Here is a 15,709-nt window from a genome sequence, read left to right as displayed (position 1 = left end):
TTGGGTGAGGGGAGGATGGATGATAGGCTGTACTGGGTGAGGGGATGTACTGGCTGAGGAGAAGCACTGAGTGAGGGGATGTGCTGGCTGAAGGGGGAGATGGATGAGGGGCTGTGAAGGGTGAGTGCTCCTGGCCAGTAAGGCAGCTCCTTGTCCCACCTGGCTCTGGATAGGAGGGGATGCCCCTGCTCTCCTGCCCTGGCTCTGCACCCACTGCCCAGACACCTGGACAAGGCACTCTGGTGTCCCCCAGCACCCATGCCCTGGGGACAGAGGACCTGCCATGCTGCCCACTCTGAGGACCCCCCCCAAGTCCTGCTGTGGGGCCATAGGGGATGGAGGTGTGACTAGGTCACTACACAGCCCTGCATGCCCACAACATCCCAGCAAAATAGCTCATGCCCAGGACATGTCCCTGTGGATTAGGGGGTCCTGTGCTACCACCCTGGGGAGGGGTACCCAGCACAGAGCAGCCAGCACAGAGCACCCAGTCTCTCTCTGGCATGGCACAGCAGGAAACTTGGGGCATATCCAGAGCATCATGCTGGGGACTGTGCAGGAACAAGGACTGTGGCACACAGCACCACTGACAGCCTCACCCACACCAGGGCACTGTGGTGCTGCCAGGGCCTCTCAGAGGCTCAGCCACCCAGGGCTCCATCCCCAGAGCTTGTCCCTTCCCAGAGGAGAAGTAAATCCTGCCTGGAATAGTGCAGGGCTGAGCCACTGAGCCACCGTGGGTCCCTCCCCCTGCCCACATTCCACCTGCTCAGGGCTGATGGAGACAAAATGATGCTCTGGTCACCCCTCCCCACAGTGCCTCTGAAGCCAAGGGCACCCCCAAGGTCATCTGCCTGCATGAGCAGCACCAAGATGAGACAAGAGGGGAGATGGGGAGTGGTGGAGCCCCTCATCCCCTGATGAGAACCCAGCCCTCCAGGGTAGCCCAAATCTACCTCACTGCCCATCATACCCAGCAGACCAGTGGCCAGCAGCAAAAGGCAACATGTGCCATGTGCCACCTCTGGCAGTGGGTTACAATCTCCAAAAGAGTCCACATTGAGCCAGCACAAAGCTTCCCTGTTCACAAGCCCACAGCAGCCCCCAAGGTAACCCCACATGCCTATGGGAAGGACAGGTCTGACACCCACGATGCTACAGACGCTCTCACCCCTGAGCTGGAGCATGGCAGGGGCAGAGGCCAGCAGAAACAGTGTGTTCCCTCCACAACTGCAACACGTGCCTCCAGGCCATATCTGGGGAGTGCTGACCCCAGGATGTGTGCAAAGCCAGGGGCTGTGCTCTATTCTGCACCAAGCTGACGTGACTACAGGCACCCCAGGAGGGCCAGAGCAGCACTGTCAGGAGGCCAAATACCTCCTCCTGCTCTGGGACAGCTCAAACGCCTGAGTTATTTATCTCCTGTACTGAAACAGGAAACCTCCAACATGCTCAAACCCTGGACCCTTGCCAGAGTCAGGGGAACCTCAACAGCGCAGCAGGAGCTGGACACATCTGGAAAGAAAATGTGAGCCCTGGGTGTGCTGTGTTGTGCCCATCTGGCAGAAAATGCCCCGGGCCCCGTGGGTGGAGGGATGGAGGCCGACGAGGGTCCCAGAAGGAGGGGACCCTGCTCAGCAGCACACCCTGCTCCACACAGTGTCACCCATCAGCAGTGACACCTCGGTGCTCACTTCTCCCTGGGGTGCTGAGAACTGACCCAGCCTGTCCCACCACAGGCCACCAGCACTCCCAGCTACAGGGCATCCCCACAGTGCCAGGGTCGCAGGAAGCAGCTCTGACTCACTGGTGAGAGCATTTCTGAAAGCAGCAACATTCAGCCCAGCAGGCCTTTGGCTCAAGGGTCCTGCAGCCACAGACCATGTGCTTTTCTCAGCCCCCTGCTCTGGTAACATCCAGATCAAGCCAGACACTTCTCATATGTTGGGAGATCAGCTCATCCCAGCTCAGAGGGGCATCAGCCCCAAGAAGTCCCAGTTGCCCCAGCAACAGCAGCAACGGCAGTGGGAAGACATCTCCTGGGATGTGGGGACACGATCCACCCAGCCAGACTGGCTGTGATCTGTGTGCTCCTCCACCCACCTCCACTGTGCCAGGTGTCTCCCACTATCTGGGAAACCCCCTGGAGAGCCCCAATCCAGGCACGACCCCCACGGAGGCACTTACCCTGTGGTGATGTCGTCATCCTCCGTCAGCGTCTTCCCCATGAGATCGCTGTCGCTCATGTACCCCGACTTCAGCTCCACATCGTCGGTGTCCAGTGCCTCGACCAGCTCCAGGCGGGAGATGTGGCTCAGCTTGCTCGGGCTGCGCATGGGCATGGTGTGCGAGTAGTGTGCCCGCTCCCCATGCATGTACCAGCTGGGGGTGCCCTCGGAGCGGCACGTCCCCCCGACTGACGGCGCGTCCCCTGCCTGCAGGCGCGGGCTCGACTGCCCATAGCGCCAGGACAGCGGGGAGGAGCGGTTGGAGAGGCTGGAGACGCTCCGGGGGTTGGCTTCGTCGCTGTCGTAGCAGGTCATCTCCAGGGAGCTGTGAGGATGGGGGGTTGGGGTGTTAGGGCAGGGCATGGGGGGAAAGGGAGGTCTGTGCTCTGCCTCACCCCCCCCAAACTGGAGCTGCAAGTGCTCAGAAACCAAAACTGCCCACTTTGAGGCAGCCAGGCAGCAGTGTGGGCACAGGGACACTGGCCTGGGCCCCATCATCTCAGTTGGTCCCCTCCTAGCCTGCCTGGTGCCAGCCCAATGTCCCCCAGTTCAAGACCCACTGGGACATCCACAGCACCAGTGTCTAGTGGTTCCCTTGTCTCTCCAGGGACAGTGGAGCAGCATATGAGGTGTGATGGGGGCTTTGTGCCTCCCCACAGCCCCAATCACCCCACAAAGACAATGCTCCACCATGGCTCTGCCCACCCACTTCGGAGCAGGGCCAGGGGTGCCACCAGGGCTGGCAGCAAACACACCTGGGAGAGGGGTCAGCACTATCCCAGAGACCAGCCCTGGTCCTGAACCCCATCTGTGCTGAACCCCAATAATAGGACACTTTCAGTGGAAAGCCCAGACATGCTTCCCTGTGCCTGGGCTGCTCCTCCTCGGCCACTTCCCTCCCAGCACTTCAACATCTGCATCCAAATATCACTCCAGACCCACAGGACAGGACAAGTTGGGGTGGCAGCAGCAATCCCAGGGGATGTGGCAGCGGGACATGCCAGGGAGCAGAGACTGTGAGCAGAAGGTTGCCAAGGGACAAACCAAGGACGAGGTCCCTGCAGCAGCATTTCACACTGAACCTATGGAGAGTGAACCACCACATTTGGGCCAGAGGGGACTCCCCAAAACGGGACTGCCCGGCCCCAGGGGCTGCCCACAAGCGTAGTGCTCTTCAGCCATCCCAGAGCCCATGAGTGCTTCAGGAACAGGGAGTTTCATCACTCCCCACACCCTTCGGGATATATTTTGGGTAAACAGTGATGCTGAGACTAAATTTAGGCACCAAAAATGATTACTTCTTGGACCAGCTTCTTGGGAACCCACAGCCCTCAAATTGGCTCCAAACACTATTATCAGCAAATTATTCCCTAGCTTGGATTAAACGTTCCTGCAGGAGCACCCAAAGCCAAACCCTGGCTGCAGCATTGAATCTAAAACAGGGAACTACAGAAAAAATTAGGAAGTTTGTTAAAGTGGAACTAAAAGGGGGAGCTAAAAGGGGTTTGCTTTTGTTGGTAGCACAAAGAACGTGCTGCCAGCAGCTCAGAGCAGATGCCAACCACATCTCTGAGCAGGAGGAACAGAAGCCTCACCTCGAATCCTGGGTTCAGTTCTGGGCCCCTCATGACAAGAAAGATATTGAGGGGCTGGACAGCAAAGGGCAACTGAGCTGGGGAAGGGTCTGGAGCAGCAGGAGCAGCTGAGGGAGCTGGGGGGGCTCAGCCTGGAGAAAAGAAGGCTCAAGGGGGACCTTCTCGCTCTCTGCAACTCCCTGACAGGAGGGGGGAGCCAGGTGAGGTTTGGGCTCTGCTTCCAGGGAACAAGGGACAGGATGAGAGGAAACAGCCTCAAGTTATGCCAGGGGAGGTTCAGGTTGGAAACTGGGAAAATTTCTTCACAGAAAGGCTGGTCAGGCCCTGGCACAGGCTGCCCAGGGCAGTGGTGGAGTCACCATTCCTGGAAGTGTTCAAAACACGTGTGGATGTTGCACTTGGGGACATGGTTTAATGGCGAACATGGCAGTGCTAGGGGAACAGCTGGACTCGATGGTCTTAGAGGCCTTTTCCAACCTAAATGATCCTGTGATTCCATGATTCTCTAAGCCTCTGAGAAGCTCACACAGCCCTGCAGCTGGGTGCAAAGACTGCCAGGAACACAGTGACGTCTTTCAGGAATCAACTTGCATCCTAAGGAGGGAAGAGCAAAACCACTGGATGGAAGAACACAGTGAGGAGAACAAGAGAAATTTGAGGAATAGTTTGTGGAAGGAATAAAGAGAGAGCCCAAAGTGGCTACAGCACACTGGTGATGCAGGCACATCCAGAGGATGGTAGATGACATCTGTATTGGACAGACTTGTAGGAAGTGTTCTCAAGAGCAGAATGAGTGGGTATGTGTGTAATTACAACGTACCAGGGAAGAACTGACACAGTTTTAGGAAAGGAAAGTCTGGCTCACAGCCATGGAGAAGCTCCTGGAGGAACGCAGGGAGCTGCCGAGCCTGCTATGGGCTACTGGAATAAAATAAAGCTTCCAAATAAATTCGACCACCATGGGATAAGAGGGAAGATCCTCGCATATTTAAGTCCTGCTGAAAGGGACAGAGTGCAGGGGTAGGGATCCCTGGGCTATTCATACCCATTTTAGTCTGTGGCAGGGATGCAGCTGAGGCCTCCACCACGTGATGTATTCGGAGCTCATCAAGGAAAGGAAGTGAGAGTGAAGAGTCAAATCCCACCAGCAATGCTAATTTAATCACCCTTAATATCCTTGCCCTATTTCCCTAAGACCCGAGCTGATGAAGGATTTCCAAAGGAGCTGGGGCGAGGAGGGGGGTGAAGTTTGAAACCGATGAAGGTGAACACGACGCAGGCCTGGCTCAGTGTGGGCAGTGCCAGGCTCTGACCCAGCTCCTGTGCCAAGCAAAGGGATGGCAGAGCTGTAACGGACAATCCCAGCAAATGGCCAGCTCAGGGAATATTGTTATGGCCCCATGCAAATCCCACCACCCCAGTGCTCTGCTGCTCCTGGCTCAGAAAAGATCTGGGAAGTGCAGCAAGGATGAGCAAAGATCCAGAAATTTTGGGTGATGAAAAGGGAGATGAAGGGGCTGCTTCATCCTGGGCCAGGCTGTTTAAGGGGAGACACAGAAAGGTCTGTAATGGTGAGCAGGGCTGAAGGGTGGGAGGAAGCTGCAGCTTTTTGTCCCTCCCAAGACAAAATTCAGGATCGAGGGAGACCACGAGGTGGCAATACACTCTAGGAGAAGGATGTTCCCACATCCTCACTTTCCCAACTGTCTGCCACCCACACAACCTCCGCAAATCCAGAGAGGAGCAGAAACCCTGCGGGGCTCAACTGAGAGACCCGGGGGGACACAGGCAGTCCCAGGTGTGGTCAGAGAACCCTGAGCACACACATTGTGCTCTGGTTCCCCACACACTGCTCACTCTGTCCCCAGCACTGCCATCCCCTGGTCCCAGTCTGGACAGGGCACCCCAGGGTATCCCACCTCTGCTCCTGGGCTCTGGCTGAGGGTTCCTCCATCATCACCCTACACAGTGCAGAGAAACCGAGTCAGGGATGGGGATGGAGCCTCTGGTCCAAACCTGGGTGGGCATAGGGGATACCCTTACCTCTGGTGGTCCACTTGGGGTTACCCAACCACTGGGAACACACCTATCTCTCTCTGCCCTGTCAGTTCCACTCGTTGCCACCCCCACCCCCCAATTCCCAATGTCCCAGAGCAGTGTCAGGGGCAGGGTTCTGACACACCCCACGGATTTAGGGGCTTCTCTCCCAGCCTCCATGCACAGGCTCCTCAGGACAAGGGGCACAGCTGATTCCCTCCCATCCACATGGCCCTCACCAGGAGCAGAACTGCTTCCCGGCTGCCCTGGGAAGGACACTGATTATAGGGAAGGGGTGGTGGGAGTCCAGTGTTGGAGCCTCACCTGTGAGACACCTGAGAGCCCCTCAAGCTGGACATGGTCTCCTCCAGGTTCTGCCGAAGGTCCAGCACATTCTGCACTGTCCTCTTCCTCTGGGACTCGGGGTCTGTGGACAGAGAAGGTGATGGTTTTAAAGGGAAGGAGGGATGGATGGATGGATGGATGGATGGATGGATGGATGGACAGATGGCTTTTGCCCATGGCCATGCCCATTGGCCCTGGCTCTGTCCACCAGGAGGGAACAGGGCAAGGCTGGCACTGGACTGGAGCTGTACCACCCCAAAAGGCTACTCTCAAGTGTGCAGCTGGGATGGGGATGTCCAGTCTGGAAAGGATAAGCTGGTGGAGACCAAGTGGAGCCACAGGACCCACAGAGGTGACAGGAGGCCAACTACAGCCAGATGACCCTGAAGCACTGTGACCCTGCTCCATGGGGCCATGCAGGAGCAACAGTCTTGAAAGAAATGTCCCCAGAACTGCCCCTGTGTCACCCAGGTGATGGGGGTGCTCCAGTCTGGGGACATGGGTACAGCAGGACCAAGAGGAGTGGAGGACACAGGGCCTCACTCACAGAGGGGTGGCTGCTTCTGCAGGGGTCTGGGGCAGCCGGTGGGACTGAGCCCCCCATGGGCACAGCCCAGGGCTGGGAACCCCCTAGCTCTGGCTGCCCTGGAACTTCTCCAGGTGTGCAGACCCACAGCACAGGTGTGCACACATACACACAGGCATGTACCCCCCAAAATACACATGTGCACACGCACGTACCTGCACCACAACCACTTGTGCACACATGTGCAGATACACACAGGCACACCCACATACATGTGCATACACACCTGCACACACAAGCGTGTGCACACCTCCCAGAGACACCTGCACAGGTGTGTGTGAACACAGACACCCGTACAGAGGAGGGGGGTCACTCCTGGCACCGCCCTGGCAGTGGGCTCAGGGCCATGGCTCCAGTCCCACGCGCCCGCCCCACGTGCACCCTGGGCGCTAACAGCCATGCCACTGCGGCTTTGATCCCCGATTTCAGGCCTTTCAGCTGCAGCCTGCCATGGATCCGCAGTGACAGTGGGCGCCAGGCACACGGGATGTGGCTCCTCCTAATGTAACGTGGCAACCAGTGCTTCGGGATTTGCAACGGCACCGTATGAGCTGCAGCGACACAAGGACTGGGGACACTGCCGGCACACACTCCAGACACAGGGCAGGGACAGGGAACACCACTGGCACACATCCTGGCTGCAGGGACACAGGGACAGGGGACACTGCTGGTACACATCCTGGTTGACAGGAACAGGGGACTCTGATGGCACACACCACGGCTGCAGGGACACAGGGACAGGGGACACTACCGGCACACATCCCAGCTACAGCGACACAGGGACAGGGGACATTGATGGCACACCCCTTGGCTGCAGGGACACGGGGACAGGGGACATTGATGGCACACCCCTTGGCTGCAGGGACACAGGGACAGGGGACATCGATGGCACACCCCTTGGCTGCAGGGACACAGGGATGGGGGACACCATTGGCACACACCCCGGCTGCAGGGACACGGGGATGGGGGACACTGATGGCACACAGAGGGACACCCTGGCAGCTCCCCACAACGGCACAGCCACACAGTAGTGCTCAAGCAGGGCTCCTGTCCCTTGTCCTCATCACACACCAGCCATGTCACAGGCAGTGCCCATGGGTGATGCTGACCCACCCCCGGGCTCAGTCACCCACTGGCCTGGGCAGGAGCACCTCAGAGCAGTGAAGCAGCTCCAATATACGCATGAGCCTGGAAGGGTGTGACAAGCAGGAACAGCCCTGATGAGACGGGTTCAATCAAGCAGGTTAAAGCCAGTTGTGGAAGAGGTAAAAGGGCTGGTGAGCCCACAGGGCACCCAACGTGGCACACTCCATCACCTAAGGACACCCAGCCCTGCATGTGTCTGATCACCCCAGTCCAGCTCCCAGAACCAGGCTCAGCAGGACACTAGTCATTATTAACTCATTACTAAATCTCCACTGTGGCCCATGCACGTTGGAGGAGTTAATCAAAGGCACGGAGGCTCCAACTGGTCCCCAGAGCCACAGGATGGGGATGCACAGGCAGTCCGGGCGGAATGATGGAGCTGAGGTGGCTGCACACACAGAGCCAGGGCACAGAGGAGGCCCAAGGGGCCCTCAGTGCTGGAGGCAGCACCCACCCCACTCTGCAGCTAAGGACAAGGGGACACTGTGCCACTCTGGTGGGGCAGGCAGAAAAGGTCATGTTGGCACCTCAAAGCTGTCAGACCCTGCCTGGGTTGCCTGGAAAGATGGATTTTCAGGCTTGAAACGGTGGGGCAGGAGCCTGCATCCAAGTCCACAGCCGTCACACTGCAGTCTGTAGGGCAGTGGGAGATTTGGGAGGGCACACACATGTGAACCTCAAGGAAAAGCAATAAAAGAACCACCAGTGTCCCCAGGGAAGGACTCAGCACCCTTAGCTCCTTCCCCCTGGCCCCATTTGGTGGCTGCTGTCACCTAGAGCCCAGCTTCTGCAGCCAGAGAAGGCAGCACGCACACCCCAGCAGAGCCGTGGCCCTGTGCACCAGGGCAGGACAGACCACGATGGGATGAAGAGCCACTGCTGTCCCCTGGCGCCAGCAGTGGCTCTCACCCCCTGCCAGCTCGACAGTGTGCTCCTCCCGGGCATGGCTCCCTCCCAAAAGCCCGACTGCCTCCCCCATGGCCACCCGCAGCCATTCCCCCAGGCACCGAGCCAGTGCTGGGGCCTGGCGCTGCCTCCTCCCCGGGCGCCGCTGCCAGCGGGGCTGCTACAGACGTCCCCATCCAAGGAGCAGTGGGGCGAGCCTGCGCTGTGTCCCCAGCTGCCCCGACTGAGGGGCCAGCACAGGGGTGCCACCTCCCCTGCACCGCTCTGCAGCTGGGGCACTCACGGGGAGCAACAGCATCCCAGGGCTCAGGGACAGGTGTTTCAGGGCAGTGGCACTGACCTGCATCCCCAGCTTCACCCTATGACACCATTGGCCATCTATGCCTGGATGACACCACCCCAGTTTTTGGGTGACAGTCCAGGTCACTCTGGACTCCAGGAAAAGCAGCAGCTCTCACGCAAGAAAGGGCTGAACTGGGACTGGAGGAACTGCTCACCCACCTCTGGCACACATCCCACTGCCAGCACTGAAGTGCCACTGTCTGTCCCCGCAGGTCTGGCCAGGCAGTGACTCCAGGTCTCTGCAGCCTGTTCCCCAGGGACAGCAGGGGGCTGGGGGCTGGATCAGGGCTGGCCAAGTACACCACATGAGGAAGCTGAGTCGAAACCGAAGCTGCTGGGAGAGGCTGGAGTGTGGGAACAGCAGGAGCACGCTGGATTCCTCCCTGCATCGATTTAGCAAGCTTGCATAGCCAGATGTTTCCAGCTGCTGAAACATGGAGCAGCAGAGAAGACTCAGCCTGTGCTGTGGCGGGGTCAGTTGGACACCCAGTCTCGGCCAGGCAGCTACGGCTGGGATGTGTCCCACAGCGTTCCCCTCTCCACCGGGGCTGCAGGCTCAGGGACTGGCGTCTCTCCCGCCCCAGCTCTGGCCCGGCCTGCAGATCCTCAGCAGCTCCCACTGCTCTCACAGGCTCTGTCCATCCTGCTGTTACAGAGGGAAGGGGGTGCCTCATTCCAACCATGTAGAGGGCACCCCGAGATGCAGCCACTGTCCCCGAGCCCCACACTGGGGCCACCAAGCCCCACTGCCCAAGTCACTTGCCCCCGTGCCAGGCTGGGTCTCCCTTGCCCATGCCCTCTGCTGTCCTTGGGCAGCTCTCCCGGACCCCTTGGCCTCCCCAGTTGCTCCTTTCTCAACAGAGCTCTCTCAGCACTCTCCTAAACATCAGCAAACATGATACGGTTCCACTTGGAACACAGGGAAACTGAGGTAGGAAGGCTCAGCACACCTCCGTCCATCCCAGTGCCTGCAGCACTCCCTGGCACGGCCTTCAGCACCAACCACCACGTTACACACACTCAGTGTACATTGGTGCCCCAATCCACGTGCTGCCCATCGCCCCCATCTCCTGCCCAGCACAGTTGGGGCAGCAGCAGGTACCACTGCCAGCAGAAGGAGCATCTGCAAGGTGGGATGCAGTGCTGGAGGCAGCCAAGGAGGAAGAAGAGGAGAGGGAGGAAGGAGAGAGCTGTGCTGCGAAGGGCTGGCTCAGGGCACAGGACTATGTGGGTCTGACTGTGACAGGTAGTGCAGAACCATGGCTGGATAAGGTCAGGGAGCCCCAGGTTGTACTCATGTCCAGCCCTTCCCACCACCCCCAGAGGGAGTGGCAGCAGCTCCTCTCTCCTCATCTTGGGGCACAGCCATGTCCTGCAGACGGGCTCTGCCGACGTGGCCAAGTACACCAAGGAATGAGGAAATCATCAACTCCAAAAGGCTCTGACAGCTCATTTCAAAGGAGCATGTGGCCACCAGCTCCCACTGGGGCTAGGCAGGGCTGCGTCCGTAGCACACGTGTGGCCCATGTGCCTTGGCACAGGAACCCGTGTGTGTGTGTTTGCATCATGCATATGTTCATGTGTGGGCCACATGGCAGCAAAAGCCCACAGAAAAGTGGGGGGGTGTGGGGGTGTGGGGGTGTGCATGTGTGTCACCTACGCCTGTGCCCACGTATGCAGGCAGGGGGACAGCAGGACATGACACCAAACTGGCACAAGGGTGCCAGGTTTGCACAGATGCACTGTCTGCGCCTGTGTTCATACACTCAGCATGAGTGTGGCACTCACATGTGTTTTCTTTCCCCCCACGACCCAACTGGTCTCGTTTCAGAAGATCCAACTGAGAAAGGACTCCTGTTGACCCAGCAAAGATTTCAGCAGCAAGCAGGAACTCACTGGGAAAGGCCTTACGGTGTTCCTGAGTCATTCTGGTGGGCCCCTATTCCACAGTAGCTGCAACAAATTTCCCCAGGCCCAGAAACATTTTTAACTGGTTGCTCAATTCCTTCCAGCGCATTGAAAAATCCACTAATAAACTCTGCAATAAAACCCATTCTCTCAGGCCATGAGCCTCCTCCAGCCCAGCCACACTCCCCAGGTCCACGAACCCTCGTGCAGACACACACTGCTCCCTCCATCTGCCCCAGCCCAGGCTCCCAGCCCCATTTATGAATGAATCAGCCCAGACAGCATTTTGCTGTTTCAGAAGATGTCCCAGGGCACTCAGGCTGGCAGAGCACATCTTCCACCCTCACTCACCCTGGACGTGCATCTCCCCCTTTCCTGCAAACCTGCTGCCCCACCCAGAAGGCAGACAGTTCATTAGCACTCCTGGTTTAATTGCTTTCATTGGTGTGAGCCCAGGGCTGGCTGCCAGCCCCACATCCCCCGCAGCAGTGCCAGAAGAGGGTCCTGCTCCCTGAGGGGCAGGGACAGGGCTGGAAGCCCTGTGCCATCCAGCACTCTGGTAACAGGGTACTGAGGTACCCAGACAGCTGATTGGTGCCTCTGAACCACCCTGGGTGGGGTGGGGACCGACAGGGAAAAGCATGGACACCATTCCCTGGATGAAGGCAGCAGTCCCCAGCCTGGAGGAGCCAGAGATGCTGTAACCCAAGGACACGGAGGAACAGCCTTCTGCCATCGGGGAGGGGGGACATGCAGAGGATGCTGCAGGTACCTGAGGTCCCCATCCATGACTCCACCAGGGCAGGCCAAGCTCTGCACATGGTGCTGCCCCATGCGTAGCCTTGTGAGGCTGAGGGAGGAGATTTTACACAGCCCGGGATATCCTGTGCTTGCCCTTGGTCAAGGGAGGAGAGGCCAGGCAGCAACCATTGGAGGAGGCAAGGGGGTTACAGTGGGCAGGGCTGTGGGGACAGCATGTGCTGCGCAGGACCTGAGTCTCCCAGGGAGCCCCTTCAAGAACTCAGCCAGAGGAGGAACAGTGAAAAGCCCCCACTTTGGCATGGCCACCCCACACCTTGCTGGATGGACCTTTCTGCAAAATAACATCTCTACCAGAGGCTCCGGGGGTGGCTGCAGCAGGTGAGGAAGCCAATTCCCCTGCCTGCACTCGCTGTCCCCATCACCAAGCCATCCCCATCACTGCAGTCATCATCACTGCCACCTTCCCTGTCACCACACCATCTCCATCGTCACACCATCCCCACCACCACCACCATCCCCACCACTGCCACCAGTGCAGGCTGGGGCAGCCCCACACTGTGGGAGGGAGCCACTATCTCCCCACTGGCAGGTGAGAGCAGACAATAAGCAGCAGTGCAGCAGTGACAGGCCGGGACTTCGGCCGAATCAGCACTTTGGGGGAAATCGCGGCTGCTAAGCCTTGTGAATTGCTGCTCGTAACAAGGGCAGGGCTGGAAGACCTGGAGTCTGGACCCTGTCTGGCTCCAGTGAGCCAAGCTTTTAAAAGGGATTCAGACTTTCTCAGGCTAGAGCAGCCATAAATCTACTTAATTGGGTCTCTCCCATACACAAGTTTCCAAGTGAACCCGCTGGAGAGATCCAGGCCGGGCCTCCAGCCCATTTGCGGGTTATTCTTTCAATGGATGCTGCACTTGGCCCCAAACCACCCCACCTGCACGTCCAAACCACAGTTCCTTTTCCAGCTCCAAAGCCTCTAGCTGCTCTGTGTCTGTGCATCCCACCTCCGTGCTGCCCTCTGTTTCCCTGCACTGATGAGCCAGAGGAGTCCAAAATCCCCTGCGTTGGGACAGACCCTGCTCCTGCGCATGGCACTGCACATCCCAGTGCCACAGCTGCCTCCAAAGCAACGTTGAAGGAGCTGGGAGCATCCCAATACCCCACTTCCCAGCACTGTGGGTCTTTAAAATAACCCGTGGAAGTGCCTGTGCAGCTTGGGAAGGAGAGGGATGGCAGGTGGACTGGATTCATGCTCCGAGGGGTGCCGCGAGCCTCTGGACACCAGCACACACAGCAGCAGACACACGGTGACATTAACTCCCTGCTGACAGCCCCATGGCCTCGGGCACATGGAGACAGCGTCACCAGCGGTCACTGCACCTGGGGTCTGTGCTAAGCTGACAGAGTGGGGTCAGACAGGTCATGCAGCGCTCTGTGCCTCAGTTTCCCCCAAGAGCTTCCTGTCCTCCTCAGGGTTCTGCATTATCAGGGTGTGCCAGCACCATGCTGACCCCCAACATAGCACAGCTGTGTCCAGCCTGGGGGTTTCAGCACCTTCAATGCTCCACATATGACACCTTTCCCACAGCCACCAGTAGACGTTCAGGGCAATGCTGCAGACCCTGTACAAAACAAAAAAAAGCCAGAGAATGGGGGAGAGAGGGACAAAAAAAACCAAACCCCCAGGGTGAGGCAGAAGGCACAGTCAGGCCCCAGCACGGGGGCCCCAGAACAGCCGGCGGCAGCGGGTTCACGCTCCCCACACATCACCAGATGCAGGTTGGACATTGTGGAAATTCAAAATTCCAGATGGCTCTTTTTGGGTGGTTGTTTTATTTTTTTTTTGCCTTGCCTCATTTCCAAGGCAACAAGACTCCCTGTCATCTGCCAGTTGCCATAGAGATTTCACCTGATTCTGCTTCAGCAGAAGAGAAAGCCGGGCTCCTCTCTGCTGCTGAGGAGCCACGAGCCGCGACCGCCTTCAAACTTACTGGGAAAAGCAGAGCTAAATGGGGCTTTATATGAAGGAGGCAATGGGCTGATTCAGAGGATCAAAGGAAGGAACTGCGGGTTTCTATAGCACAAATCATCCCTTCACTTAACTGCTTCGGTGCCCTCCAGATGTGCCCTACATCTGGGGACATCGCCAGCTCCCACTCCAAGCTTTGCCTGGTGGAGGAGGGGAATGTGGGAGCAGGGGGAATCCTGCACCCACCGCTGACGGCATCTGAAGGACCAAGCTGACTGCCCTGTAGAGAAGGGAGGGTACAAGGCCTGTGCTGGTCACAGCCATGTCCTTCCCCCATAACAACCCTCCCTTGCTGTGCACAGCCCTTCTCCAAAGTCCCCACGGCCTAGAGAGACAAGGGGAGGATGGGGCAAATGCAGGAGCAGCCAGGGAGGAGAAGACCCTTGGGTAAAGGTGGAGATGCCCATGGGCTGTGCTCAGCTCAGCTTGGCTGCCATGGACACAGGGGTCAAGCACCACAGGCCCCCAGGGGAGCCACAGGCAGCTGTCCACAGTGCTCGTTCCACATTGGCACTGGTGACATCTCAACAGCTGCATCACTGATGAGGATCATCCACAGAGAGGGTGTGGATGTGCCCATGCCTCAAGCCCCAGTGTCGTTCCTCCCAGACCCATTTTCACCCCAGGCCCCACAGCAGCTTCACAACAGCCTGTCCCCACCCCAGCAGAACCAGGCAGATCAGGACCAGGCACATCAATGGCACTCTGTCCTGTACCACTGCACCTCCAGTCATGCACACCCATCCCCTTCCTTCTCCAATTGGTCTGGGAAAAAAAACTCTGGTGAAAACCCAGGGCCGCGGGGATTCACAGGCTTTCCTGTGAGCAGGGCAGCACCCAAGCCCAGGTATGGAGAGACATGACTCAAGGTCCCAGCCTGTGACAGCAGCCCTTGGACTCACAGTCAGACACCCCAAATCAGCAGATCTGATGCTCCCCTGCCTGGGGTTCCCTGTTGCTGAGGACATGGGAGAAGGTCCCAGGTGCTGGCAGGGTGCTCACAGGTGGCAGTCACCTCTGGCCAAGGTCCCCACACCCACCCCTGCCCACTGCTCCCTGCTGGGCACCCAGGCCTGGCTGAAAGGGCGTTTATCAGACCTCAGAGCCTGTCCCCACCCCAGCCCATATCCCTGCACCAGGGCTGGCGGGGAAGGGCCCAGCCGGGCAGCTCTTGGCTTGAGTTGGCTCCGTTTTGCAGGAGAACAGTCATTAGCGGAGCCAAACTCCCCATTCCCAGCCAGAATACGGCCATGCTTGGGGAAGCTTTATATTCATGGAGACAAACAACTCACATTTGCTTTTTAACTGTTGGAATTGCACCCACTGGGACGGCGCAAACAGGGAGCCTTTTGTCCCCCTCGCCTTGTGACTGCGAGCTTTGTGCAGAGCAATGCGTTGCAAACACAATTCTCCCTGGCCTCAGCTGGGCTCTGGTAGACACTTGGTCTGTCTGTCCATCACCGGATCAGCCAAAGAGTCCTCATGTGTCTCCAGCAGGAATGCAAAATGTCTTCCCCGGCTTCCCTGCCAGCTGCAGCCTGTGGAGCTGCTCTGCACTGAGCAATCAGAGCCACCCAAACAGACCCAAAATGCAGCCACCTCCCAAGTACCAGGGGTGGTTACGTGGAAAGGCAGGAGGCTACGGGTGGCAGAGCTGCTCCCCGGGGTTACAGCTCGCCTGGGAGCAAGGAAGAGCAGCTCCAAGCATGGAAAATCCCAGCATGGCATGGGCACAAAGAGTAGCTCATCATGAGCCTCCAGGGAAGTTTGTCCCCATCACCCCACAGACAGGGAGTCTCTGGAGACCTCCAACCCACTGCTGAGCTCC

At 58.3% G+C, this 15,709-nt stretch overlaps 1 protein-coding gene across 1 annotated transcript in view; it reads right to left on the bottom strand.

Moving 5' to 3' along the window:
- Positions 1–15,709, bottom strand: part of NAV1 (neuron navigator 1) — a 56,147-nt gene that overhangs the window by 23,082 nt on the left and 17,356 nt on the right. Inside the window, exons 2-3 of the mRNA XM_027665675.1 lie at positions 6,185–6,287; positions 2,188–2,553 (exon numbers count right to left, since the gene is read on the bottom strand). Coding sequence (XP_027521476.1) covers positions 2,188–2,553; positions 6,185–6,287 — 469 coding nt within the window. The remainder of the gene's footprint in view (positions 1–2,187; positions 2,554–6,184; positions 6,288–15,709) is intronic.

This window comes from Corapipo altera, unplaced genomic scaffold, assembly GCF_003945725.1.
Source record: "Corapipo altera isolate COAL_440 unplaced genomic scaffold, ASM394572v1 202, whole genome shotgun sequence".
In the NCBI taxonomy this organism is placed as follows: Eukaryota; Metazoa; Chordata; class Aves; order Passeriformes; family Pipridae; genus Corapipo; species Corapipo altera.
This window is presented reverse-complemented; position numbering and strand designations above follow the sequence as displayed.